This window comes from Scyliorhinus torazame, chromosome 17 (genome assembly GCF_047496885.1).
Source record: "Scyliorhinus torazame isolate Kashiwa2021f chromosome 17, sScyTor2.1, whole genome shotgun sequence".
In the NCBI taxonomy this organism is placed as follows: domain Eukaryota; kingdom Metazoa; phylum Chordata; class Chondrichthyes; order Carcharhiniformes; family Scyliorhinidae; genus Scyliorhinus; species Scyliorhinus torazame.
In genome coordinates this window covers 154,555,655-154,581,038 of record NC_092723.1, presented here as the reverse complement: position 1 = coordinate 154,581,038, position 25,384 = coordinate 154,555,655, and the positions used below count along the sequence as shown (strand labels likewise).

Genomic DNA, 25,384 nt, shown 5'->3' with positions numbered 1-25,384 from the left:
AGTATTGATGCATCTTCATTTGTTTGGCTGCACATCCGGTTGAACCTGCAACACTTCCAGAACACTGACACTGGAATGTACCAGTCATTTTTTGGGGGGTTGGTAAATATGTTGCTTAAAGTGTTAGGAATATCTCCAGCTTTTTGAAACAACCAGTGGTGTAACAGCAGCGCATTTAATAGCTGCAGACAGTGCTGGTTGAGTTGCAGTCAATTCCCCTGAGTATTTGAGTACCATAAACCACTGGAAATGTTCCCTGGGGATGTTCAGATGCTTTATTAATTGCCTCTCTGTTAGCTTAAGGGAAGATACTTAACCAGATATTGACTTCTCCATTGTTCTCTATTACTGAAATTTCTATTAATCAGATTTGTGCTTTGAAAGCATGATAGATATGAATTTGGTTGACAGCAGCCTTACAAAATATGTTGTAGTGAATTGGCAGCTGATTTTTTTACTTTGCTTGATATTTTCACTGAAGTTTATAGAACCTTGCTTCAGTGGATCTTTTTTCTTGTCGTATTGTCACTTTTACTTGGTTTGAAATTAAAAATCTTGATTACATTTTCCAAGTCAATGTAAAATAAAATTGGTATGGTGAAATATCAGCAGTTAATTCAGTACCAGCCAGTTTTGCTTTGCTGCTGTAGACCAATTCGACTCCCATGGCACTTATGATGGAAATAAACACCATGGGCAGGATTCTCCCCCACCCGGTGGGGCGGGGGTCCCGGCGGGATGGAGTGGCGTGAACCACTCTGGCATCGGGCCGCCCCAAAGGTGCGGATTTCTCCACACGTTTAGGGGCCAAGCCCTCACTTTGAGGGGCTAGCCGCGCGCCGGAGTGGTTGGCGCGCCGCCATCTGGCGGGAAAGGCCTTTGTGTCATCCCTGCGTCATCCCTGCGCATGCGCAGGGGGGGGTGTTTCTTCCACGTCGGCCATGGTGAAGACTGTGGCCGAGGTGGAGGGAAACGAGTGCCCCCACGGCACAGGCCCGCCCATGGATCGGTGGGCCCCGATCGTGGGCCAGGCCACCTTGGCGCGGCGCGATTCCTGCCCCGCCGAATATCCGGTGCCGGAGATTTCGGCAACCGGCGGGGGCGGGATTCACGCCAGGCCCCGGCGATTCTCCGACCTGGCGGGGGGGGGGTCGGCGAATCCCACCCCATGTGAGTGGAAGAAACAGAAACAAATGATACTGGAATTGCAAATAAGGATTCTTGAAATACTTGCTTGTGTGCCCTGTGCAGTTTTTCACTGAACAAAACTTGGTTCCCCGTGGTCTCAACCTTTGGAGTGGGTGCATCAAAGTCCATGCAGGTGGAAGTGGATGTGAAACCTCTCCCGCCCGAGATCGCTTAGTTAACGCGACAGCACACTGGGTGGCCAATTAAGGTCCACCCAGCCTGTAACTTGTCTGCTGGTTGGGGTTCACACTGAGTGGGGTTAGAAATGCATTGGCTGCCTGGTACAATGAAGACTTAACAGCGGGGGGTTTAAAACGGAAGAAGACACCTCTATTAAGGCTGCCAGGAGTTGTGGGGAGACTGAGGGAGCTTAATTCAATCATTGCAAGAAGTCTCGTGAGCAGTAATGGCAGAGCGCCAGGAGGGCATGGAAGCTGGACAGGCAAGTTGGTGGGCTAAGTGCTCCCTGTTTCACTGATGAGTGAACCTAGGAACCTAGGTGTCCTACCTGGTTCGGGTGGTCAGTCTCAGGTGGCACATTAAAAAAAATGAAAAAGATTTAGAGTACCGAATTAATTTTTTCCAATTAAGGGGCAATTTAGCGTGGCCAATCCACTTAACCTGCACATCTTTGGGTTGTGAGGGCAAAACCCACGCAGACACCGGGAGAATGTGTAAACTCCACACGGACAGTGACCCAGAGCCGGGATCGAACCTGGGACCTCGGCGCCGTGAGGCAGCAGGGCTAACCCACTGCGCCACCGTGCTGCGCTAGGTGGCACATTCAAACGCCCAAGGACACCAAGAGAAAGCCTGCCCACCTGACCAGGCTTGGACAGAGGTCGCTGCCCAGGTCAGTGGGCATGATTTGTGCACAGCACCTGGCTTCAGTGCCGCTAAAGTTTCAATGATTTGTGAGGTGGGGGGCAACAATGAAATTACCTGCTGAATGCCTGGGTGTGGGGAATGAACATCTGGAATGGACCTTCAGGAAGATGAAACACTGTCTCCTGGCTGGAGAAGACAAGTCACAGTGCAGCAGAGCACTGCTGAATGAGTGGGAAAATGAGAATGAAAACGATGCTCTTGAGCTGGAGTCCTACAGGCCACCTGGCTCCTCTGGTCTTGGTGAGACGGGGGTTGGGATGAAGGTAAGGGTGCAGGTCATGGATGCATGTGCTGCGGGCACAGAAACATCATTGGCTCCTCTTGTCAGAAAGTAAGCTTTTACAGCCAGAGTGCCCAATGAAACCTCAATGCAGATGGCACCATGCAGGATTTCTCCATTGTCTTATCAGGCCACCCAGCATGCTTACAGATGGGATGATTTAATTTACTGATTTTGTGCCTTCCTTTGCAGATTCGCAATGCAGGAACTGCAGGCAACCATTAAGAAGCCTGGAAAACATTGCTTCTGCACCAGCGTCAAACTACCTCTCAGAACCAGACATCAGCGCACATACTTACACGTCAGTGGGCATTAGGTCATAGTCTCTGTGGATAAGTGGTGAGGGCATATCGCACAGATGAGGAGATGGCAGAAGCAGAGAGATCCCAGGGCTCCATCAATGGGAGCACTGCTGGAGACGATGACCATGCTGAGTCCGAGACAGATGACGAGCCTCTAGAGATGTCCATCAGGTGGCAGATGCTGTATGTCCAGCAGGATGCGCAGGAGATCTGCCGGCGACCCATGAGGAACTGTGCCATGTCTTCAATCATGGAGGAGCTCATGCAGAGAATGAGCACTGCGCTGACCCTGAGCACTGAGCGCACAACCTCCTCTATCGAGAGAGTGGTGACACTCATGAAGAGGTTTTCCAGGGGTTCCAGGGGCTGTGCTTGGTCCTGCAATCCAACACACTAGCTGTGAACTCAGGATGCCACAGTCAGTTTGAGAGATGGATGTGGCACATAGTTTCTCTGCTCGATGGTCCTTCATCAATGGTGAGCAGGGAGAACCTCACACTGGCAGGTGAGCTGGCCATTGTCTCTGTGGGTTCCTCTCATGCTGCTCTGGACGACGGCAACAGCTCCTCTGCTCCCCTGCCAGTGGCCGCTGCATCTGATGATGCTGCAATGTCTGAGGAGTGCCCAGCCATGGGGCTGGAGGCTCCTTCCCAATTGGAACCAACTCAGGCTCTGGAGGCCAGAGGACAGCTGCCAAGGTCATGGGGACCACTAGGACAGTGAAGTCAGCCGGCTGCCTCTAATGCTGCTGCCAGCAACGGGGGTGGGGGCTAGGCACCATAGCATACACAGGTATAAGTTTGAGGCACCTTGAGCATAACGGGAGTGATATAGGTGACATTATTTGCATTTATTATGTTGAAGTTTCTGTTACGTATGGAAATTTTGTAAGCTTTTTTTTCTTCTGTTAATGTGAAGTAACAGAACCATTTTCTTTACTTCAATGGTCTGAGTTGGCTGGATGCTTTGAATTGTGGCCAGGTGCTGTACAGACTTGGAACTGTAGGGTGTTGTGTGGTGCTAGAGGTATGGATAGGCCCTGATTTAAATTTTTTTGAAATGAAACAGTGCCATTGGCTCGAGTAAACATTAGTGCTGTGGATGCCTAGCTGAATGTCCGCTGGATCAAAACATCCCTTGTGTGCCTGCCCCTGAATGTTGCTCTCGTCCGCCCAGATGTCCTCATCCTGTGCGTTCCCAGGCTCTTCCTCTGACTCTTCACTAGAGTCACCCTCCCCGGGCTGTGGAGCTGCCTCACTCTCCCCAGCCTCAATTTGGTCCCCCCTAGACAGAGCAAAATTGTGCGAGTTCATTGCTGTGTGCGTTGTCTCTAAATTTCCTAGTAATTCTAGACAATGGTCAGCAGCAGCAGAAACCCGTGGGGGGGGTGGGTTCTATTTTATTTTTGTTTGTCTATACTGGGGGATCTGAGGGGGTGTATATATTTGCTATGTTTGCTATGTGTTTGGGCGGGTGTTAATATATTATTTATGTATAGGGGGAGGAGGGCACTGGGTTTTGTTTTGTATTTAATTCTATTGGGTTCCTTTTACATTTTGTTGTTGATATTTTGTGAAAACTTTAATAAAAATTATTTAAAAAATAAATAAATATAATAATCCTAGTAATTCTTAAGACTTTCAAGCCTGCCTTTGAGCTTTTCAGGACCTCATCTTCTTTGGGGAGGTTTCCCAGCACAGTGATCCCTCATTTGCAAGGCACTGCTCCTCAGCATGCAAGAACTATGAGGGAAACATGCTCTGGAGGATACTGTAATGCTCCCCCAAACATCAGAGGCACATCTTCAGCAGCCCAATGGTCCTCTCCACCACCACTCTTTTTGTATGACTTCTGTTGTCTCTCTCCTCAGCCTCAGTTCTTGGGTGACAGAGTGGGGTCCTCTTCAAGGGTAGCCTTGCCATCCTGGAGCTAGCCATCCAATTGTGCAGGAGCCACGAACAGCCATGGGACCGTGGGTGCCGCAAGACATAAACATTGTGTGGGCTCCATGGGTAACAGGCACAAACTTGGAGAATCTGTGCCCTGTCATCACAGACAATCTGAACATTCATTGAGTGGAATCCTTTTCTGTTTATGAAAGATCCCGGCTTACCTGCTGGAGCCTTGATGGTCACCTGAGTGAAAGCTATTACACCCTAGATACTGGGGAACCTAGCCATTGTAGCAAAGCATCGTGCTCTCTCCGCCTGGCTGCACTAGTCTGTCCGGTAGTGGATGGACGTGTGTATGTACCTAAATATGGCATCAGTCACTAGCTTGACACAGCTGATTTAATGGAACAAAAACCCAGAGTCCCATTTTGGGCATGTATAGCGGGGTGCTTCTCGGCACCCGCAGCGCCGAGAACGACCCCACTATCTCACGGAACGCTGCCTTTCTTTTGGTCTCAGTGGGGAACGGCCCGCCGAGGCCACACTTAACTGAGCTAGGAAGATGACTCGCTGATAGGGGAGCCATTTTTAAATGACTCTCCAATCCTTTGATCCCCCCCCACCCCACCCCGCCTGGCATCCCCACTGCAGCCTCCGGATCCCCTCGAACCTACCTCTTAAGGGCTCCTCGAGCTGAAGTCCCTCAGCCTTTCCTCATAAGATCTTCCCTCCATACCAGGCAACATTCTGGTAAATCCCCTCTGCACCCTTTCCAATGCTTCCACATCCTTCCTATAATGCGGCGACCAGAACTGTACGCAATACTCCAAATGCGGCCACACCAGAGTTTTGTACAGCTGCAACATGACCTCATGGCTCTGAAACTCAATCCCTCTACCAATAAAAGCTAACACACTGTATGTTTTCGTTAGAGAGAAGAAGGTTATGAGGTGACTTAATTGAGGCATACAAGATGATCAGAGGATTGGATAGGGTAGACAGTGAGAGCCTTTTTCCTCGGATGGTGATGTCTAGCACGAGGGGACATAGCTTTAAATTGAGGGGAGATAGATATAGGACAGATGTCAGAGGTAGGCTCTTTACTCCGAGAGTAGTAAGGGCGTGGCATGCCCTGACTGCAACAGTAGTGGACTCGCCAACACTAAGGGCATTCAAATGGTCATTGGATAGACATATGGATGATAAGGGAATAGCGTAGATGGACTTTAGAGTGGTTTCACAGGTCGGCGCAACATCGAGGGCCGAAGGGCCTGTACTGCGCTGTAATGTTCTATGTTCTTAAGGGCAGGACACCCCCCGAGCTCAATCCCTGCCACCTGGCCACTGTCAGAGTGCCTGGATGTCAGTGCCAAGGTGCCAGGTTGGCAGTGCTAAGGTGCCCAGGTGCCAACGGAAGTGCCAGATACCACGCTGCCCAGAGCCCGACCACCTGGTGGCGTCTAATTGCCTGGGAGACCTCCCCAGATGCTGTTGTGCATGGTCCACATTTGTATGGGTCAGTGCTAAACAGTGTCATGGCGAGGTCTCCCAGGCGAGGCCGTTAGTTTCTGGGCCTTTGGAGATTCAGGTGTAGTTTAAGTGGCTCATTTAAATGTGTTAATCGGGATCTCGCCCCGTGAGGGCGAGGCCCGGATCGCGACTCGTTAGATCTCGCGAGGCTTTCTGAATGTCGTGAATGTCATGAGAGGCGATCAAGTAGCCTTGCCACGTCCTCAGGTCATGCACGGCGAGGCCATTAAACCACACTCATAGTCTCCTGCAGAACTGCACCTGACATTTAGAGTCATGGGCGGGATTCTCCGAGCTGAAATCGCGTTCGGCGCGGGGGTGGAGAATCGCCGCCAATCGGGCCTGCGCGGTCGGCGCGGCGCCGGTCGGGGGCCGTTGAAAAAGTCCCCCCCCCCCCCCCCGGCGATTCTCCCAGTGTAGCTGGCTGAGTTCCCGCCGGCATGGTTCTCTCATAGTTCCACTCGGCGTGGCAGCTGCGGACTAGGTCTGCGGCCGCCCTGGTGGGGGGGGCGGGGGTTCCTTCACTGGGGGGAGGGGGGAGTGCTCCAGGACGGCCAGGCTATTGATCGGGGGCCACCGATCCGCGGGCGTGCGCAATCTGGAGGGGGGGGGGGCTATCTTCTTGTTGTCGCTCCGCGGTGTGGGTTGGCCATGTTGTGCAGAGCGGCCAATGCAGGCTGCCGACCTGCGCATGCGCGGACCCCCGACCGGATGTGCAGGGCCTCATGTCGGCAGCTGGGGCTGTGAGGAGCACTCCGGGGGCCCTGTTGGCCCCATGCAAATTGCAGAATTACCCTGGACTTACTCCAGGTAAGTCCAGAGTGATTCCCGTGCGTTTATTCGCGGGCGTGGGGACATAGCCCCATTATTGGAGAATCCTGCCCCCTGTCTGTATACTAGTCACTGGATAGTGGGGGTTTTGGTATTTCCATCCATCTTGGCCTCCCTGCTGGCCATGCACCAACACAGCCCATGCCTCTGCTCTTTAAGATTTAATCACCTGCTAATGCTCGCATTCCTAGCATTGTTTGGCATCTTTGAATTTGTCTATATATGTGTTTCTGGAACAGACCTCTTCATTCACCTGAGGAAGGAGCAGCGCTCCGAAAGCTGGTGACATCGAAACAAACCTGTTGGACTTTAACCTGGTGTTGTAAGACTTCGTACTGTGCTCACCCCAGTCCAACGCCGGCATCTCCACATCATCTGCTCTTTAAGGTCTCTGCCGGGGACGCTGCCCACACTCACCTGGCTTGCTCTTCCCTCCTGCCCCTCTCATTCTCTTCAGAGGAGATTCCGGCAGTAGAATACACTATCCTCATTGGATTAAATGCAGTGGACCAGGGTCTTGCAAATGAGGGATTACTGTGCTATTATTCTCAGGGAAATCTGCCAGGGAAGATGAAATCCTGAAACGCTGAAAGGCATGCTTGAAGGTCTTAAGACTTACTAGGAAACTTAGGGACAACTCTCTACTCACACAGCGATGAACTCACAATGCAGAGAAAGTGCTGCTGCTCCCAAGGCCTTTTATCTTGCCCTTGGATGAGGAAATGCAAAAATTATGATTAGTGACACCTATTTTGTCGTGCGACAAGCTGAATATTGCACGGGCATCATTAAATTGCCGTCCATTGGATTGTTAATGGCCTTAATTAGTCCGTTAATTGTTGGCGGGCACGCATCTGGTTCACGCGCATGCCCGCTGACCTCGAAATTGCACGTGTGCACAACGACATCGGGAAGCGGGCCCGACATCATTTGATGATGTTTTACGTTTGGCTGGTTCGATCGCGTGCCCAACCCTCGATTGAAAGATTCTGGCTCATGTGTGCATGCCAAATAATTATTCAGAAGATTCAACATGGCTACAATTTCCTTCTGAATAATGGTTTCAACTGCTGTTTTTAACTCACTGGCCAAAAACCTATTCCTATTTTAAATCCATAACAGAACTGTCATTTACGCTCACAAATTGAATTTGATGCCCTGTGCTACATATTTTGCAGATCAATAGGCCAGTGTCCAAATTAACAACAGGTGGAAAAGTGCCCTCACTGTTATTTGCATAATTGTATTATACATTCTTGTTGGACTCAAAGCATTAATTCTGTTTCACTCTCCTCCTAAAGTGTGTTAGCATTTATTAACGGGGGGATTGAGTTTAAGAGCCGGAAGGTTATGCTGCAACTGTACAAGACCTTGGTTAGACCACATTTGGAGTATTTTGTGCAGTTCTGGTCACCTCATTGTAGGAAGGATTTGGAAGCATTGGAAAGGGTGCAAAGGAGCTTTACCAGGCTGCTGCCTGGATTGGAGGGTAGGTCTTATGAGGAAAGGTTGAGGAAGCTATGGCTATTCTCATTGGAGCGAAGGAGGATGAGAGGTGACTTAATTGAGGTGTATAAGATGATGAGAGGGATAGATAGAGTGGACGTTCAGCGACTTTTTCCTCGGGTGGATGTAGCTGTTACAAGGGGGCATAACTATAAGGTTCATGGTGGAAGATATAGGAGGGATGTCAGAGGTAGGTTCTTTACTCAGAGAGTGGTCGGGGCGTGGAACGCACTCCCAGCTATGGTAGTGGAGTCAGACACTTTAGGAAATTTCAAGCGTTATTGGATAGGCATATGGAGTGCACTAGAATGATTGGGAGTAGGTTGATTTGATCTTCGTTTCAGATTTGTTCGGCACAACATCGTGGGCTGAAGGGCCTGTACTGTGCTGTACAGTTCTATGTTCAAGTGCTGTCAGAATTGTTGAATTTTTCCAGTACTTTGGTTTTTATTTCAGATTTCCAATATCCCCAGTATTTTGCTTTTATTATACAGCTTTATTATTTGCTTGTCAAATAGTCAGATACAATTTGTATCAAAACATATTACTGATGAAAATGTCATCACCTTGCTTGCATCTGATAGTTATTCAACAAAAATAAGGCATGCCCCTTGCTGGTTGCTCTTCCTTTTCAACTATAATGACTATTCATTTCTTAATAAATAGAGGGGAAAGGTTTTTCTTATTTATTTTGATGATTGAATTTCATTCCTTGAACCTTTTCTTCTTGAGTTCCCAAATAAATCCAGAAATATAAATTCACCGTGAATCAAATTCAACACGATTGTTTGGCTTGACTAGTGATTTTCTGCATATTGAAAGAGATGATAGAAGCAATAAATTCATTTTATTCTGATGTGCAGTGTCAGTAACCATGGAATTCGTACAGACGGGGCCATTCGGCCCATCGGGTCTGCACCGACCCACTAAAGAGCACCCTACGTAGGCCCACTTCCCCCCCCCCCCCCTATTCCTGTAACCCCACCTAACCTGGGCAGTAAGGGGAAATTTTATCATGGCCAATCCACCTAACCTGCACATCTTTGGACTGTGGGAGGAAATTGGAGCACCCGGAGGAAACCCACCCAGACACGGGGAGAAATTGCAAACTCCACGCAGACAGTCATCCAAGGCTGATAGCTGGTTGCTGCTCCTGCGGTGTTGAAGCCTCCAGTGTTCAGGCAATGTGTCCAGGCCTTACTGTCTGATTGGGATGCCAGGCAGTAACACTCGCCTGTGACATATCACGTCTATCCACAGGAAGTGGGAATATTTTGTTTATTGAACAGTCAACAATAACTTTATACAAAAAGATACAAACGAACCACAGTCCACAAATCACAGTAACCATTAACTGACAAGGAAAAGGCACTGTGCAATACACAGGCACTGTTTAGCTACAGAATATTGGTACAAACACAAAGCTACAATAGTCAATCTATGCAAAGAAAACCTAATACATGTTAAACAGGAAACTGTCAACAGTGTGACGAAGTTACCACCATCCGAATCAACCCGCCGCACTCTTCCCCCTCCTGCAGCTCCCTGTAGCAGACTCCCATCAGTGGAACGTCACTCGGGGATAGCGCAACAATACACTGGAGAGTCCCGCTGACGCAGAGCATGGCGGAAGAGCGAGAGAGCACCCCTTTCCGGAGTCTGGAGCTCAAAGAAAAAGGGCTGCAGCAGATGAACACACTGTCTGCAGACAGTAAATAACAAACAGGCACAATACACTGAAGTGACCAGCATCCAAATCAACCTGCCACTCCCTCCCCCTCCCGCAGCTCCCAGCAGCAGACCAGCCAAGAAGTCACATTGATGCAGAGCACGGCGGAAGAGGGAGAGAGTACAACCTTTCCTGAGTCTAGAGCTCAGACAAAAAAAGGGCTGCAGCAGAACTCCCTACCCTCCCCCTAGCTCCAGCAGCAGAAGGTCGCTTAGGGGTGAGCAGAACAATACACCGGAAGAATCACACCAACACAGAGTGTGGCGGAAGAGCGAGAGAGCACCCTCTACCTCTCTCCAGCGCTGGCAATGGTTCCAGACTCCAGGTCGCAGAAGCAACAGGGGCTGCAGAAAACAAGCCTATAGATTCCAGGCATCAAACATAAACAGTACAATAGCAAGCACATGGCTCCCAAATAGGAAACACAAATAAGCAAAAGTCCCGCGGTCTAACTGGCTCATTCGGATTTGCACCCGGCGCGACATGGGGGTTAGATCGTGCCCACCATTGTTGAAGGAAATTTTCCTCATGGAACCTATTATTCTATGTGAACATATTGAGCTGTTTTGCAATCCTTCTACTGTTTTTCTGCACTCATTCTCAGGTGGGTTGAAACTGAATATTAATGCATCTGGAGTTGGTCTTCAAAATCTCTGGAGTAGCAGTGGGAGCATTCAGAAGAGATGAACCTATTTCACTTGTGGCCAGTGTCAATAGGATTTCACTGCAGATACTAATGGTGTTGCCACTTGTTTAGAGGCAGACAATCATTGCTGTCTGGTATTTTAAATTAAAAGCCAGCGCATCAGGGTACCAAACTCACCCAGAGTAGCCAGGCAATCTGTCACTGTTGTGTGCAACGAGGCAAGCAACTCAGCAGTATGGTACTGTTGTTGTAATAGCCTTCATGTGAAAGTGTTACTTCTGAGCTTAGTAAGTCAGTAAGATGACTCAGCTTGGTGTCTACCAACTGGCCACACATCAGCCACCACACCTGTGATCCCTTCTTCACCAGTGCTTAGTAAAAAAAAAAAATCCCCTGCTTTTTCCTTCTATCATTGGCTGTTTCTTCTATAACGTACATATCTGCATATGTGCCTACCTGTGAATTGGTAGCTTCAAATTCAAATGTTTTTATATTGAAGCCCCAGATCAGGATTTAAGCATAATCTAGACTGATGCTTTAGTGCAATTGAGGAAATTCTGTATTATGTGAAGATGTCAAACTGAGGCCCTATTTACATGTCCCATTGGACCTTAAAGAGCTATTTAAAGAGCAGGGAGTCCTCTTGCTGTCCCGACCAAAATTTCCCCATCAACCAACATCGTCAATAATAGGTTTTTGGTCTTTTGCTTCATTGTTGTTAATGGGATCTTGTAATCTGTATGACTTGCTATTATATTGAGCTATGCCTTTACCCATTAGTCCATTGGGTGAACTCTGTTGAACTCTAAATAAAATACAGAACCTTAACCTAAGTGTTAAGTTAACTCTAACTAAAAATAGAGATTGCTAGAAATACACAGCATCAGTGCAGAGAGAAACAAGAGTTCATGTTTCAGGATGATGCCCTCTATCAGAACTTGATCTAACGTATGCACGTAATTTATGTTATGTGGAAAACTACACCTTAATTCCTCTGTTCCTCCACCAATCTTCAAAATCTCATTCAATTGTTTTTTTGTTGTTGTAGGCAGCTCTTTGCACATTTTCTTGAAGTGCTGGACCTCTCCAAGCAGCCTCATCATGGACCTCCTGAAAGGGTAGAGTACAACAAATACATACTTTAATAAACTTGTATTGTGTCAGAAATCTGTGATTTAAGTTATGGAGGAGAGCTGTATTTTGTTTCTGGGGAAGTGATAAAATCTGTGATTTTTCTGTCAGCTTTCACTGTTCTATTCTCCTGTGGTGGGAGTCTGGAATTCGCTGCCCGAGTTGGTGGTGGAGGCAGAGACCCTAAACTCTTTTTAAAAAGTACCCATATCTGCACCTTAAGTGCTGTAGCTACAGGGCATTAAGGTTGGATTAGAATCGGCACCTGGGTGTCCTCGGGCTGGCATGGACAAGATGGGCCAAATGGCCCCTATCTGCGCTGTAACATTTCTATGGTTTCTCTGAGAGGCATTGGGCGGGATTCTCCGCGATCGGCGCGATGGCCCGACGCCGGAGTAAAAAACGGCGCAAACCACTCCGGCGTCGGGCCAACCGGAACGTCGGAAAACCTCCGACCCGGAAGGGGCTAGCAGCGACGTGACGCCATTCGCAACGGCGTCACCTATCACTGACGTGTGCGCCGTCATTGACGCTGCGCGGCGTTGCAGCACAAAAAACTCCCCCACCGGAGACCCGGCAAAATGGCTGCCCGCCACGCAGCGCCAAGGTTCCAGGAGCGCGACACCGAGGCACTCCTGGGCGCAGTGGAGCAGAGGAGGAGGCCCTGTCCCACGGACACGGCCGCAGGGTCGCACCACGCCTCAGCCGGCCTGTGGAGAGAGGTGGCAGGACGTAACAGCCAGGACAGGCATCCAGTGCTACAAGAAGGTCAATAACCTAGTCAGGGCAGCCAGGGTGAGTTTACCCCCCCCCCCCCCCCCGGCAGCAATGGGCGGGACAGCCCTAGCTGAAACCGACATGGCTGCATCCAGCCATGCAGGCTGCATTGGCAGGATGGGTGTTAACCTATGCCATCATACACACAACCGCTGGTCCGCATGTATATGTCTGCCTAACACTGTTGCCCATTATCCCTGCCACCCCCCCCCCCCCCCCCCCCCCCCCCCCCCCCGCAGGAGAATCGCGACCATAACAACCGGGAGCGTGTGGGGACCGGGGGGGGGTGTCCACCTGAAGTGCGCCCCCTCACCATTCATGATGAGATGGCCCTGGACCTTGCAGGCGGACCCGAGGACCGGGAGGTTGCGGATGCAGAGGTCGGGGGCGCACAACCAAGTGCGACCCCCCCACTGCATGTCCCCCCTTCCCCCATCCCCCTTTTTCCTTTTTCCCCCTTCCCCCATCCTCGTCTGCGTGTCTAACCATGCATGCTGTATTGTGTATTGCAAACGTCGACCCACTCAGGACGTGCCAGGGCACCCACGAGACCGGGATAGACCCGGCCCGTCGGGCATACGATGCCCCCACCCAGTGCCAGGGCACCCACAAGACAGGGATAGACCCGGCCCGTCGGGCATATGACGCCCCCACCCAGTGCCAGGGCACCCACAAGACAGGGTTAGACCCAGCCCGTCAGGCATACGACGCCCCCATCCAGTGCCAGGGCGCCCGCGTGCCAGGGATAGACCCGGAGTGTCAGGCGTACGCCGCCCCCATCTAGTGCCAGTGCGGCGGCCGGTGGGCCACACCCAGCGACGAGGAGGGCAGGCACAACACCAGGCCCCCGTCCCAGTCGACCCGGGACACTAACACACACAACACAAGCACCCAGCAGAGCCACATACAGGACACACGCACCCAGGACACACGCACCCAGGACACACGCACCCAGGACACACGCACCCAGGGCACACGCACCCAGGACACAACCCCCCCAGGACACCCACACACGGGGGACGAACAGGATACACCACCCCAGGGGACCCCGGACTTCGGGTCCGATGAGGACCTCGACATTATACCACTGCTATCTCCTACACCCTCCACCATCGCAGAGACACTCACCTAGCGATGAGGCCTCTGGTACACTAATTGGTGCTTACAACACAGCCATCCCGGTACAGCAGGTGGAGGTAGGAGCAGCCGAGAAGCCGGACGGTCGGAGGGCAGCCCAGCGCAAGCAAACATCTGCCGCCCAGACGGGTCCCGGGTTCATGGAGTTACAACACCCACCCATAGACCCGATGCAGTTACGGACCACGGGACGATCGAAGGGGGTGATGGCCGGCTTGCGGCACCTGCAGATGCAGGTGGAGGAGTCCACCCGCGTCCAGGAGCAGGGAGTGGTGCCGGTCATGCGTGCCACCCAGGCCGACACCGCACGGGTAGCGTCCGCGTTGGAGGCAATGGGTGCGACGGTGTCAGGCATGGGGAGCAGTATGCAAGGCCTGGGGCTTTCCGTGCAGGCAGCGTCTGTGGCCCAGAACATGGCTGCCCTCTCACAGGAAGCCATGAGCCAGAGCCAGCAGCAGATCGCAGAGGCGCTCAACGCCATGGCCCACTCTCAGCAGGCCATCGGCCAGTCCCAACAGGCCGTGGGCCAGTCACTGCAGGCCATGGCCCAGTCTCAGCAGGCCATGGGGCAGTCCCAGCAGGCCATGGCCCAGTCTCAGCAGGCCATCGCTGAGGGCATCGGCGCCATTGCTCATGTGCTGGCCGGTGTCGCCCAGCCACGGCCAGGGATGGCCAACTCCCTGAGCTCCATGGCTGCAAGCTCTCAGACTCTTGTTGATACCAGGGCGGGCCTCCAGGACTGGCAGCGCCAGGTACCGGGGGTGCGTCGGATGCTGGATCAGTTTGCACACCCGACCCATGGAAAGGCCCGGGGGCCATCGGGCACACCGAGGGAGGAGGAGGTGCAGAGGAGGACCCGGAACACCCCGACACCTCGGACTCCGCCCCCCCCCCGCCCCATTCCGTCCCGGGTGCATCTGGTGGGCAACGGGCTGGACAGGCTGGCAGCTCGCCATCCCAGTCGCCCGAGCTGCGGCCTGGCCCATCCAGGCCGGGCCGCACCAGGAAACGGCCATCAAAGGGGACCCGAGTCACAGGGTAGGAATCACAGGAGTCCGCCTCCAGCTCTGCTGTACCATCTGGGGATCCACCAAGACGTAGTCACAGGGCCCCTAAGGCCAAAATATTAGACACTGAGTAAGTTGGCACGGGTGCAGGGCACAGACTTATTATACGGGCTAGAGCCCGTGTATGAACTGTTTGTCATTAAAATCACTTTCACACCTACAGAAGCTGCTTCTGTGCTCTGTCCGATGCGTGCGGGGTTGTGGTGTGGGTTGAGGGCCAGTGGGTGTGTGAGGGGTGATAGGACGTCGGCCTCAGGTGTGTGTCCCCCCGGGGTTGCCCTCGCCACCCCCCCTGGGCAGTCGACGGGACCGTGCGCTGCAGTGTCACGGCCGCATGCAGGGACGGCCCGGGTGGAGGGTGGTACTGTGGCCATGAGTCAGACATTGTCTAACGATGTAGAGCCCGGAACTCATCACAGAGCGGGTTGCCATCATCCTCCATGGCCTGCAATAGACACGCTTCCACTGGCGACCGTGTGAGCCCTGCCCAGTGGGCCGCAGGTGGATGTGCAATGGAGAGATGGTGTGCATGCAGGTGATGTGAGAGTGGTTGGTGGTGGGTGTGTGGGGGGAGGGTGGTTGGTGGTGGGTGGATGGCGTGAGGTGGTTGGTGGTGGGTGGGATGAGGGTGGTTGGTGGTGGGTGGGTGGGGTGAGGATGGTTGGTGAAGGGTAGGTGGGGTGAGGGTGATAGGCTGGTGCCATACTGCGCTGTCTGTGCCATACCCGGCGATTTATTTATTTATTTATTTATTTATTTATTTACCCCCCCCCCCCCTTCCCAGTCTCTGAACCGGGTGGCTATCAACCTGTCCCATCCCCGCTGGCCCAGCCGGGAATGGTGGGCAGCCTCCCGTCCATGTCCAGCCCGTCTGTCCTGTACATTGCCCCCATCCTCTTCATCTGGGAGGCCTGCCCTTCGTTGTGTTGCTCCCCGGCACTCACCCTCCCCGGCACTCACCCTCCCCGGCACTCACCCGCCCCGGCACTCACCCGCCCCGGCACTCACCCGCCCCGGCCTCCCCCCCTCCCCGGCACTCACCCTCCTCAGCCCCCCCCCCCCCCCCCCTCCCCGGCACTCCCCCTCCCTGGCACTCACCCTCCCAGCACTCACCCCCCACCCCCGGCACCGAACACTATCACCGGCACGCACCCTCCACCAGCACTCGCGACCTCCCCCCACCCCACACAACTACGGCCGTGCCATCACTTCTCCGGCGGCCCCTACCTCCGCGTTGGCTGTCGCCAACCAGCTCGACTGGTTGACGCTGTTAAAAAGGTTGTTTGATTTAAGCCGGCGTGACCCGTGGTCACTTCGGCCCATCCAGCCCGGAGAATTGGAGCAGTCCTGGGGCCCACAGCGTCGCGCCAGCCCTCGCTATTCTGCGAGGTGCGCGGCGCGATTCCCGTCGGTGCGGATTTTTGGCTGCCGGAGAATATCGCGTGCGGCGTCGAAGCGGCGGAGCGGGATTCACGGCGCCCCCCTGGCGATTCTCAACCCGGCGGGGGGTCGGAGAATTACGCTCAGAGATTCCAAATGGTATGGTTTCATGAGTAGCGGCTGCCCTTGTGTACTTCACACACTAGTAGCTGTTCTTCATGTTTGAGCCTTGACAGTTGTCATTCGTTTTGTTTGTGGGAAATCTGGGATGTAGTAATCAATTTGAATGCCCTGCTGCTCAACACAGGTTGTGGATCAGATCTAGAACCTTCTTGATTTGAATAACATAGTATCATGTTAAGCATTGCATTTACCCCTGTGTCTTGAAATGGGGTTAGTTGGGTAGGATCTGTGAAGAGAATGCTGTGTTCGTACTGGGAAAACTGTACTCATGGGACCAATGTTAGGAGAATGTTATTACCTCCAAAGTTCCTTTCATGTCATGAATCATTCTGGCTTGTGCATATACTGTAGTTCCTTAGTCATTGCTCTGTCAAAATTCTAATCTCGCTACTTAACAGCATTGAGAGACTATTTTCATCACAAGGACTCAAGTTTTTCTTTTCATTATTCTGAACAAGTAATACATGTAGCTGTTATGGGCCAGGGTTTAGAGAACTCCAAAGTATATCATGGAGATCACCTGACCCACAACTTTTACTATTACTAGTCTGGGTAGCACACGGCCCACTCTACAGGTGTGGTGCAGCAGAAATCTAAAAGTATTTTTTTAAAGCAAAACAATGTTTATTCTATGAACTCAGTTAACCTTTTTAAAACCCAGAGTGAACATCTTAGCAATCATCAATTCAAATACAACCCCCAAAGAATACAACACTCTAAGTAATCCTTAAACTTTCCTTTTAACATCATTAAGACAAAAACCCTTTTTACAGAAGCACATCAGGTTTAAATACTCTACTGAGAGCAGTTATCACTGAATTCACCAAATGATCTAGAGATAGTCTTTAGATGGCAGAGAGATCAAAATTACACCTTATTTGGCTGGCTGCAGCTCCAACACTAAAACAAAACTAAAAAACACAGACACACCCAAGTTTTTCCTCAAAGCCAAACTAAAAAGCAGAGCCAGAGCTCAGCTCCCCCCACACTCTGACATCACTGCAGCCACTTGAGCAGACAAACATTTCTTAAAGTGACATTCCCATGACAAGCACCTCTAACTGGCTATTTCATGTGCTAAAATAATTGGTATTATTAATGATAATGCAGATTGAGGTAGTTTTAAGTGATCTTTGTTTGTACCATATTGTTGAATATTAGAAATAAGGGATAGTTTTAAATGAGTTTAATGTAGTGTGCCTAAGAAAGGGTAAAACTCTAATTAGATTCATGTGAAACAAAGTTATTTGCATGTATGGAGGTTTTGGTTTCTTTTCAAACTTTGTATCTGTTGTGCTTAGAGTTTATGACATGAAAAGCAAGCAAGTGTGAAGAAGGAATAGACTGTTGCTTATCAACCAGGGGACACCTTTATGTTCGGAAGAATATTTTAGTTCAGTTTTAACTGGACTCAAGACAGTTGGAGCTAGGTAGAGAGACCGAAGGGGGCACTCACAGCTCTGCCAGAAGCAGAAGCAAAACAATGAAGTAATGGCAAGAAAAGAAGTCCCAGAAACTAGTTCCAGGGTGAAGAGAGAAGTTCCAGGGAATGAACAGAGAAGTTCCAGGAAAATTGATGTCAAAGGAACAGAAGGGAATTGGAATTTGAACAAGATACTGTTCATTGCAATTGAAGACAGAGCTGAAAAGTGCAAACCTGGTGAAGTTGGTGACCTTAGTACAACCTGTGAGCATTAGTATGTATCGGTGTGGCTGAGTACCTGAAAGATTGTGTGAAATCATGAATGAACATGGCAATTCAAGGTGGAGGAATATTGAAAGGAGAGTTGGAAATCATGGAAGTGGATCCTGGCTGAAAACAGCTGAGAGAAAGCATTATTTAGAAGAAGATTCGAAGGCCGGTATTTTCCAAAGTGCAGTTTCAAAACACACTTGTGATAACCATCTGGAGTACTTTGAGGAGAAATCCATAAAGTTTGATTGGGTGGCACCTGTCGCTTGGTTTCAGAGTGGGATGTGTCTGACCACAGTTAGACTGTTGGTTTACAGGGACTGTATAATTACTGAAAACATTATAGCATAAGATATATTTTGTAACCTGCGTTATTCTTAAATTCTGCATACATTTGTGAAGATAAATGCGAGTGAAGGAGTATTGTATTACAGTCAAATATTTCATCCACATTTTCTAAAAAAAGAAGTTACAGGCTTTTGAGGCAGGGCTCCATTCTGGAGCCTTCCTGTCCAATTGTAACGTTAACTGGGATTGCACCAGAATACACTTTTATCATTGTTTCAGTAGCTTTTGCAATGTACTACTGTGCTTTGATTTGGAAATATGATGTAACCATATGTAAGGCTGGATTCTCCGCTACCCGCCTCCAATAGCAGAGTTCCCGAAGTGGCGGAGAATCCAATGTCAGTCAAAAAATGGGACTGGTGTCACTGGTGGCAGCATCGAGGTTCGTGCCCCTTTTCAGATGAATGGACTCTGCACCAGCTTCATCAAGCCTGTGTGAATCCCAGGTCCTCTGGGCTGTGATTCATTTGCGTATGAATTGGTGCAGGTATTTCCCAGTGTGGCCCTGCCACAGTGGGCCTCACGGTGGGCCAGAGAGGCGTCTCTTTTAGGGAGTTGACCCCCCCCCACAAAGTAATGCTGCTTACCCCATCCCCATGCCCATCAGACCCCCCCCACCACACATGTAGGGGTCTCTGTAATGGGGGAATTCTAGGAGGTGTCTTTGCAATGGGGGGCTTCCTGGCACGGGTCTCTTTTATGGGGGGGGGGGTTTCTGGTGGGAGTCTCTCTAATGAGGATTCTCTGGTGGGAATTTCCATTATGGGGGGTTCGCTGGGTGGGGGTCTCTCTTATGGGGAGGGGGTCTATAGGTCATGTGTGGACCGCAAAAGGTCTTCACCTGGATCTTGGAAAAGTGAGAGCTGTAGCATCAATGCAGACACGAAAGCAGTGCAATGATTTGTTGGACCCATGAACTATTTAGCAAAATGTTTGCCTAATTTGTCAGCCATTATGAGTGTGAACCATTGGGCAAACTCTCTGCCAAAGAGGTGCTGTGATATTGGGGAACAGAACAAGCGGCTGCATTCATTAAAACCAAGCAACTCCTGACGGCAATGCCAGTGTTGATGTCACTGAGGAAGTCACCTTGCAGTGTGATGCCAGTGAAACGGGTCTGGGAGCAACTCTGATGCAGTAAGGACAACCAGTCACATTTACATCGAGGGCACTCATCTAAATGGAACAATGCTACAGTCATGTCTGGCTACTGTTTTTTGCCTGTGAGCATTTTCATTAGTACCTGCAGTGGAGCCCAACCACAAGCCTTTTCAAAGCATTTTTTGCAAATCACTACTATCTGCTCCAAAACAATTGCAAAGTATGTTACTTCGTTCACAAAGATATCATCTGGACGTGATATACAAGCAAGGAAAACAGGTATACATTGCAGACTTGTTGTCGAGAGCAGTGCTCTCCATGAAAAAAGCCGAGGAGGCTACAGCAGAATGCAACGGGCGCGATTCTCCACTCCCACGCCGGTTGGGAGAATCGCCTGGGCCGCAGAAATTTCCGGGGTCGCCGGTCCGACACCCTCCCGCGATTCTCCCAAGCGGCGGGAACGGGCCGGTCGAGTTTCGCAGGCCGGAGAATCGCCGGAGATACCCAAAATGGCGATTCTCCGACACACCCGCGATTCTGAGGCCCGGATGGGCCGAGCGGCCAGGCCAAAACGGCGGGTTCCCCCCAGCGCCGTCCACACCTGGTCGCTACAGTCGTGGGCGGTGCATGAACGCTGGGGGGGCGGCCTGTGGGGGGGCGAGGGGGGATCCTGCACCGGGCTTCACCTTGAATGTGGGGTGGCCCGCGATCGGTGCCCACCGATCGTCGGGCCGTCCTCTCTGAAGGAGGACCTCCTTCCTTCCGCGGCCCCACAAGATCCGTCCCCCATCTTCGTGCGGGGCGGATTTGGATAGGACGGCAACCACGCATGCGCGGGGCGACAAGGCCTGGCGCGGGTAGATGACGCGGCCCCGATACTGGCTCATTGTCAGGGCCTGAATCGGTCGGGACCGGGGCCGTTCCGCGCCGTCGTGAACCTCGACGGCGTTCACGACGGCGTGGCCACTTCAGCGTGGGGATGGAGAATCCCGCCCAATATCTTTCAAATTAGACATTCAGCAGCAGCTATCTCAGAGAATCCCTACATTGCAGAAAGAGGCCATTTGGGCATCAAATCTGCACAGATCCTCCGAAAGAGCACTCTATCTAGGACCACTCCCCCCCCCCCCCCCCCCCCCCCCCCCGTAACTCTATGCATTGATCTTGGCCAATCCATTTAACCTGCACACCTTTGGACTAGAAGTGATCTGGAAGCCATTAACCCAGCAGAGACATTGAATCTGACGGACAAGTGCCTTGCACAAATCAAGTGAACTACCCAACAAGATGTAATTCAACAAGCGCTACAAGAAGTAGTGATGAAAGAATGACCTGAGAGCATCAAGAACACACCTGTGGTCACAAGCGCATATCGGGCATACTGTAATGAATTGGCAGCCGAAGATGGCTTCCTGTACAAAGGAAATAGGGTTGCCATCTCAAAGGAGATGAGAAGAGAGATGATAAATACATCAATGCAAGCCATAAAGGAATTGAATTGAGTCTGAGAAAAGCTGTACTGGCCACACATGAGCAATGAAAGATAGATAGGCCAGTGGGATGCTTGTAATGAGTACCAGTCTAAACAAGGTAGAGAGTTGTTGATGATGCATGACATCCCAGATAGACCATGGATGAAGCTGGGACCTTTTCACTTCGGCAGGAACTGTTGATCTTGTCACGATAGACTACTATTCTGATTACTGTGAATTAGACCAGCTGACAAAGACAAAGAGAGAACTAATAGAATGCCTGAAATACTTCAGTCAGTAAAGCATTTCAGACATTGTGATGAGTGACAGTGGCTCTCAGTTCATGAATAAATAGTTCAGCTGACTCACAAAGGATTGGGAAATTCGGCACTGCATGTCATCTCCGAACCATCTCCAGTCGAACGGAAAGGCGGAGGCAGCAGTGAACATCGCCAAAGGACTCTCGTCAAGAATTTCAGCAAATCCAGCCCCGACATATACAAGGCAATCCTTGAGAAACATGCCATCTGAAGGCACGGAAAGTAGTCCTCTCCAGAGTCTAATGTCATGCCGCATGCAGACTGCTCTTCCAATAGGGAAAAAGCCACTAAAGCCAGAAGTAGTAACCGGTGTGAGTGAAAAGATCAAAATGAAACGGCAGAAGGCCAAATTACACTGAAACATCTCAATAAGAGTCAGCCCATGTGCAAATTTGGGATATGCATAGAGAAATTGCCACCTTGGCATGTATAATGCCACCTTGGCTTGCAATGGAAATGAACGGCCAAATATACTGGCACAACTCCAGGCATATCGGAACAATATGGAAGCGGTTCCTTTACAGCAATCGGTTGGTTAGGGAGAAGGAATCCCCTCGGCTTACTGAGTATGAAACTATCATCAATCCCAGAAGTCCAGGAGTCCCCAACAACTGCAATGTTGCCAAGGCAACAAGAGCCACGGGAACGACACTCTCTGGACAAGGCGCATCACCTCGACAAACAGCCAATGTCAATGCACAAGCGTTATATTAAGAGAACCGCATGGTTTAAAGACTGTGTATGCAATGCATGTGCCGAGACTGACCAGTAGAACAACGCGGACAACTTGGGTAACTCACAGTCACGCGGGATGATGCATCCAAATGATCCTTTTGGCTGCTTGGAAAAGTGGATGTTTGCATCTATTTTTTTTACGAAAAGAAGATGTTTGGGTTTTGGAAATGCAATCTTGTACTACCAGACTAACTAGCTTGTCATAGTCATGTGACTCTGCCATGAGGTGAGCAATGCGGCCTGTCATTCCCAGCCAGTTTAATAAAGTCTCCCACTGAGACAGACACCAGTGAAGACTGCTATACTTGGATATTAAGCTGTTACTATGCTGCTTTATTGCAGTTTTGTTTTTGCTGTCATCTGGGGTAATATTAATTTCTGAGAGTTAAAAAAATACATATATTTATTCAAGAGATCGGGACAATACTGGCAAGGCCAATCTTTTTTAATTGGCCATGAGAAGGTTGTAGTAAGTTAAAATGGGGTCACATTGGAAAATAGTTTGCAAAGCACTACTATAATAATTTGCTTCACTTTGCATGTACACAATCTAGCAAAGTCATGTTCTGTTGTTAGGACGGACTTCATCCTGTATTACATGCACCATATTGAATGCTGAAATGCTGAGGTCACTTTGGTGATTTTATACAAATTCATTGGTCTACAGTCTTGACAGTAATGGAGGCTAAACAAAGGAAAAGTAATGTTTCTACCCATTTGAAGCCTAATAATTCCATCCATGACCTAAAGCAGTTGTATTTTACTATAGATCATAAAAACTGTTAGGGTCATTTGATTCATTGTCCCAAGAAAATTTCAGACCTTTTTGTTTTCAGCCACAAACGTCATCCCCGTTTGGAAGAAGGGGCTGGTTTAGCACACTGGGCTAAATCGCTGGCTTTTAAAGCAGACCAAGGCAGGCCAGCAGCACGGTTCGATTCCCGTACCAGTCTCCCCGAATAGGCGCTGAAATGTGGCGACTAGGGGCTTTTCACAGTAACTTCATTGAAGCCTACTCGTGACAATAAGTGATTTTCATTTCATTTCATTTTCAAGAAGTTTGGATCTGGTGCTAGTGGAAGGGAGGGAAGCTGATTGGATGGTGTCAATTTTAGTGACAAAGAAGCCCGTGAGCTTTTTGGACTTACTATTGGAAAAACAAACTGTCTGACGTTGAATTTTCTTCAGGTGGGTAACGTTTTTAGCAGTATATGGGTCCCAAGTGGCTACACTCTACTCAAGGTGTGCTCTGACTATTGTTTGGTACAGCATTTTCTTCACTGTGTTGAAGAGTAATGGCAATTTAGTTTCACAAACCCAAGTATCTTGGATGCTTTGGAAGCTGGGGCGAGATTCTCCGACCCCCGCTGGGTCGGAGAATCGCCGGGGGCTGGCGGGAATCCCACCCCCGCCGGTTGCCGAATTCTCCACCACTGGATATTTGGCGGGGGCGGGAACCGCGCCCGTTGGCGGGCCCCCCCCCGCGATTCTCTGGCCCAGATGGGCCGAAGTCCCGCCGCTAAAATGCCTGTCCCGCCGGCGTAGATTAAACCACCTACCTTACTGGCGGGACAAGGTGGCGCGGGCGGGCTCCGGGGTCCTGGGGGGGGGGGGGGGGGGGGCGCGGGGCGATCTGGCCCCGGGGGGTGCCCCCACTGTGGCCTGGCCTGCGATCGGGTCCCACCGAACCGCGGGCGGGCCTGTGCCGTGGGGGCACTCTTTCCCTTCCGCCTTCGCCACGGTCTCCACCATGGCAGAGGCAGAAGAGACGCCCTGCACTGCGCATGCGCGGGAATGCCGACAGCGGCCGCTGACGCTCCCGCGCATGCGCCGCCCGAAGATGTCATTTCCGTGCCAGCTGGCGGGGCACCAAAGGCCTTTTCCGCCAGCTGGCGGGGCGGAAATTCGTCCGGCGCGGGCCTAGCCCCTTAAGGTTGGGGCTCGGCCCCCAAAGATGCGGAGCATTCCGCACCTTTGGGGCGGCGCGATGCCCGACTGATTTGCGCCATTTTGGGCGCCAGTCGGCGGACATCGCGCCGATACCGGAGAATTTCGCCCCATTCTGGACTTTATACATTCCATTTTAAACTATTTTGGATGTGGATTCCAAAATAATGGAATTCTTTGATAACTTCAAAGAGGAATCCTGCATTTTGTTGTTGGGTGCTGATGGGCATTGCTGATGTTGCATTTCTCGAAGTTGAACTTAATTCCCCATATATTGGATCATTTGACAAGATTATTTAGACCTTTCTGGAGGCAAACCTCATCTGCTGCTTCGGTACATTTGAAAAGATTTTTGTGTGAGCAGAAGAAAACCTACCTCCCTCCTGGAATTCTTAAGAGTTGTAAATATGTTGACAACATTTGTAAATTACCCTGTGCCTAAGATTTGGGAGAGCTGTGCTGCTTTTATTTTGAGCACATGGAATATTTTCTTTGTACTTGCAGAGGTGGTTGGAAGTTGCATTTATCAGGGGAGAGCGGGGAAAATAAACAACTCAATTTGCTCACGAGATTTGCCAGATTAAATTTGGAAGTTAGTAACTCTGAGTTACACAATCAACAGTGTTGTGTTGTGATTCAGTCACGAGGGGGCAGCAGTGCAGCATGTGTGAGAAATTCTTGCAGGGCTCCGATAGTTTGCTGAAGAAAAGATTGAGAAGTATTGAGGATTTAATACAGAATATATAGTGAGCTTTAAGGGGATATATTGATTTTTAAAAAATGATTTGTCAAAGAGGACAGTTGATTTCGGAGGGGTGCTCATGCTGAGAGGCATTACTTGTGTGTGAAAGAGAAAGAGAAATTGCAGTATTTTAGAAAAGATGAGATTCCAAGAACTGCAGACAGACTAAAAGAAATTAAAAAACCCAAATGCACAAGTCATTCAAAACTAAATGACAGGAACAAAAAGCAATCCAAAAGGCTAATAAAATGTTGGCCTTTACTCATGAGGCTGGGGTACAAATGGGTGAAAATAGTTCCCAGTTGTGTAGAACCTGGTCTGAGTAACTGCATTCAGTTCTAGACACTGCACCTTCGGAAGGATCTATTGGTCTTCAAGTGCCGTGTGCATTCACCAAAATGATTCTGGGCCTTTGAGTGGATTTGATAGGGAATTAGAAAGAAACCATTCCTTTGGTAGGGAGAATCCAGAAGGTGGGGGTGATAATCTTAAAACTAGAATTAGAATTTTTAGGAACAAAATCCAGAAGCACGTTTCATGCTCAAAGTAGTGAAAATGT

General features: G+C 50.3%; 1 protein-coding gene across 5 annotated transcripts in view; it reads left to right on the top strand.

The window, feature by feature from the left end:
- LOC140394261 (ankyrin-repeat and fibronectin type III domain-containing 1-like) overlaps positions 1–25,384 on the top strand; it is a 1,262,745-nt gene that overhangs the window by 36,256 nt on the left and 1,201,105 nt on the right. For all 5 annotated transcript variants that reach the window (XM_072481308.1, XM_072481309.1, XM_072481306.1 and 2 more), the window contains exon 2: positions 11,841–11,910. In XM_072481308.1, coding sequence (XP_072337409.1) covers positions 11,894–11,910 — 17 coding nt within the window. In that variant the 5' untranslated portion in view covers positions 11,841–11,893. The remainder of the gene's footprint in view (positions 1–11,840; positions 11,911–25,384) is intronic.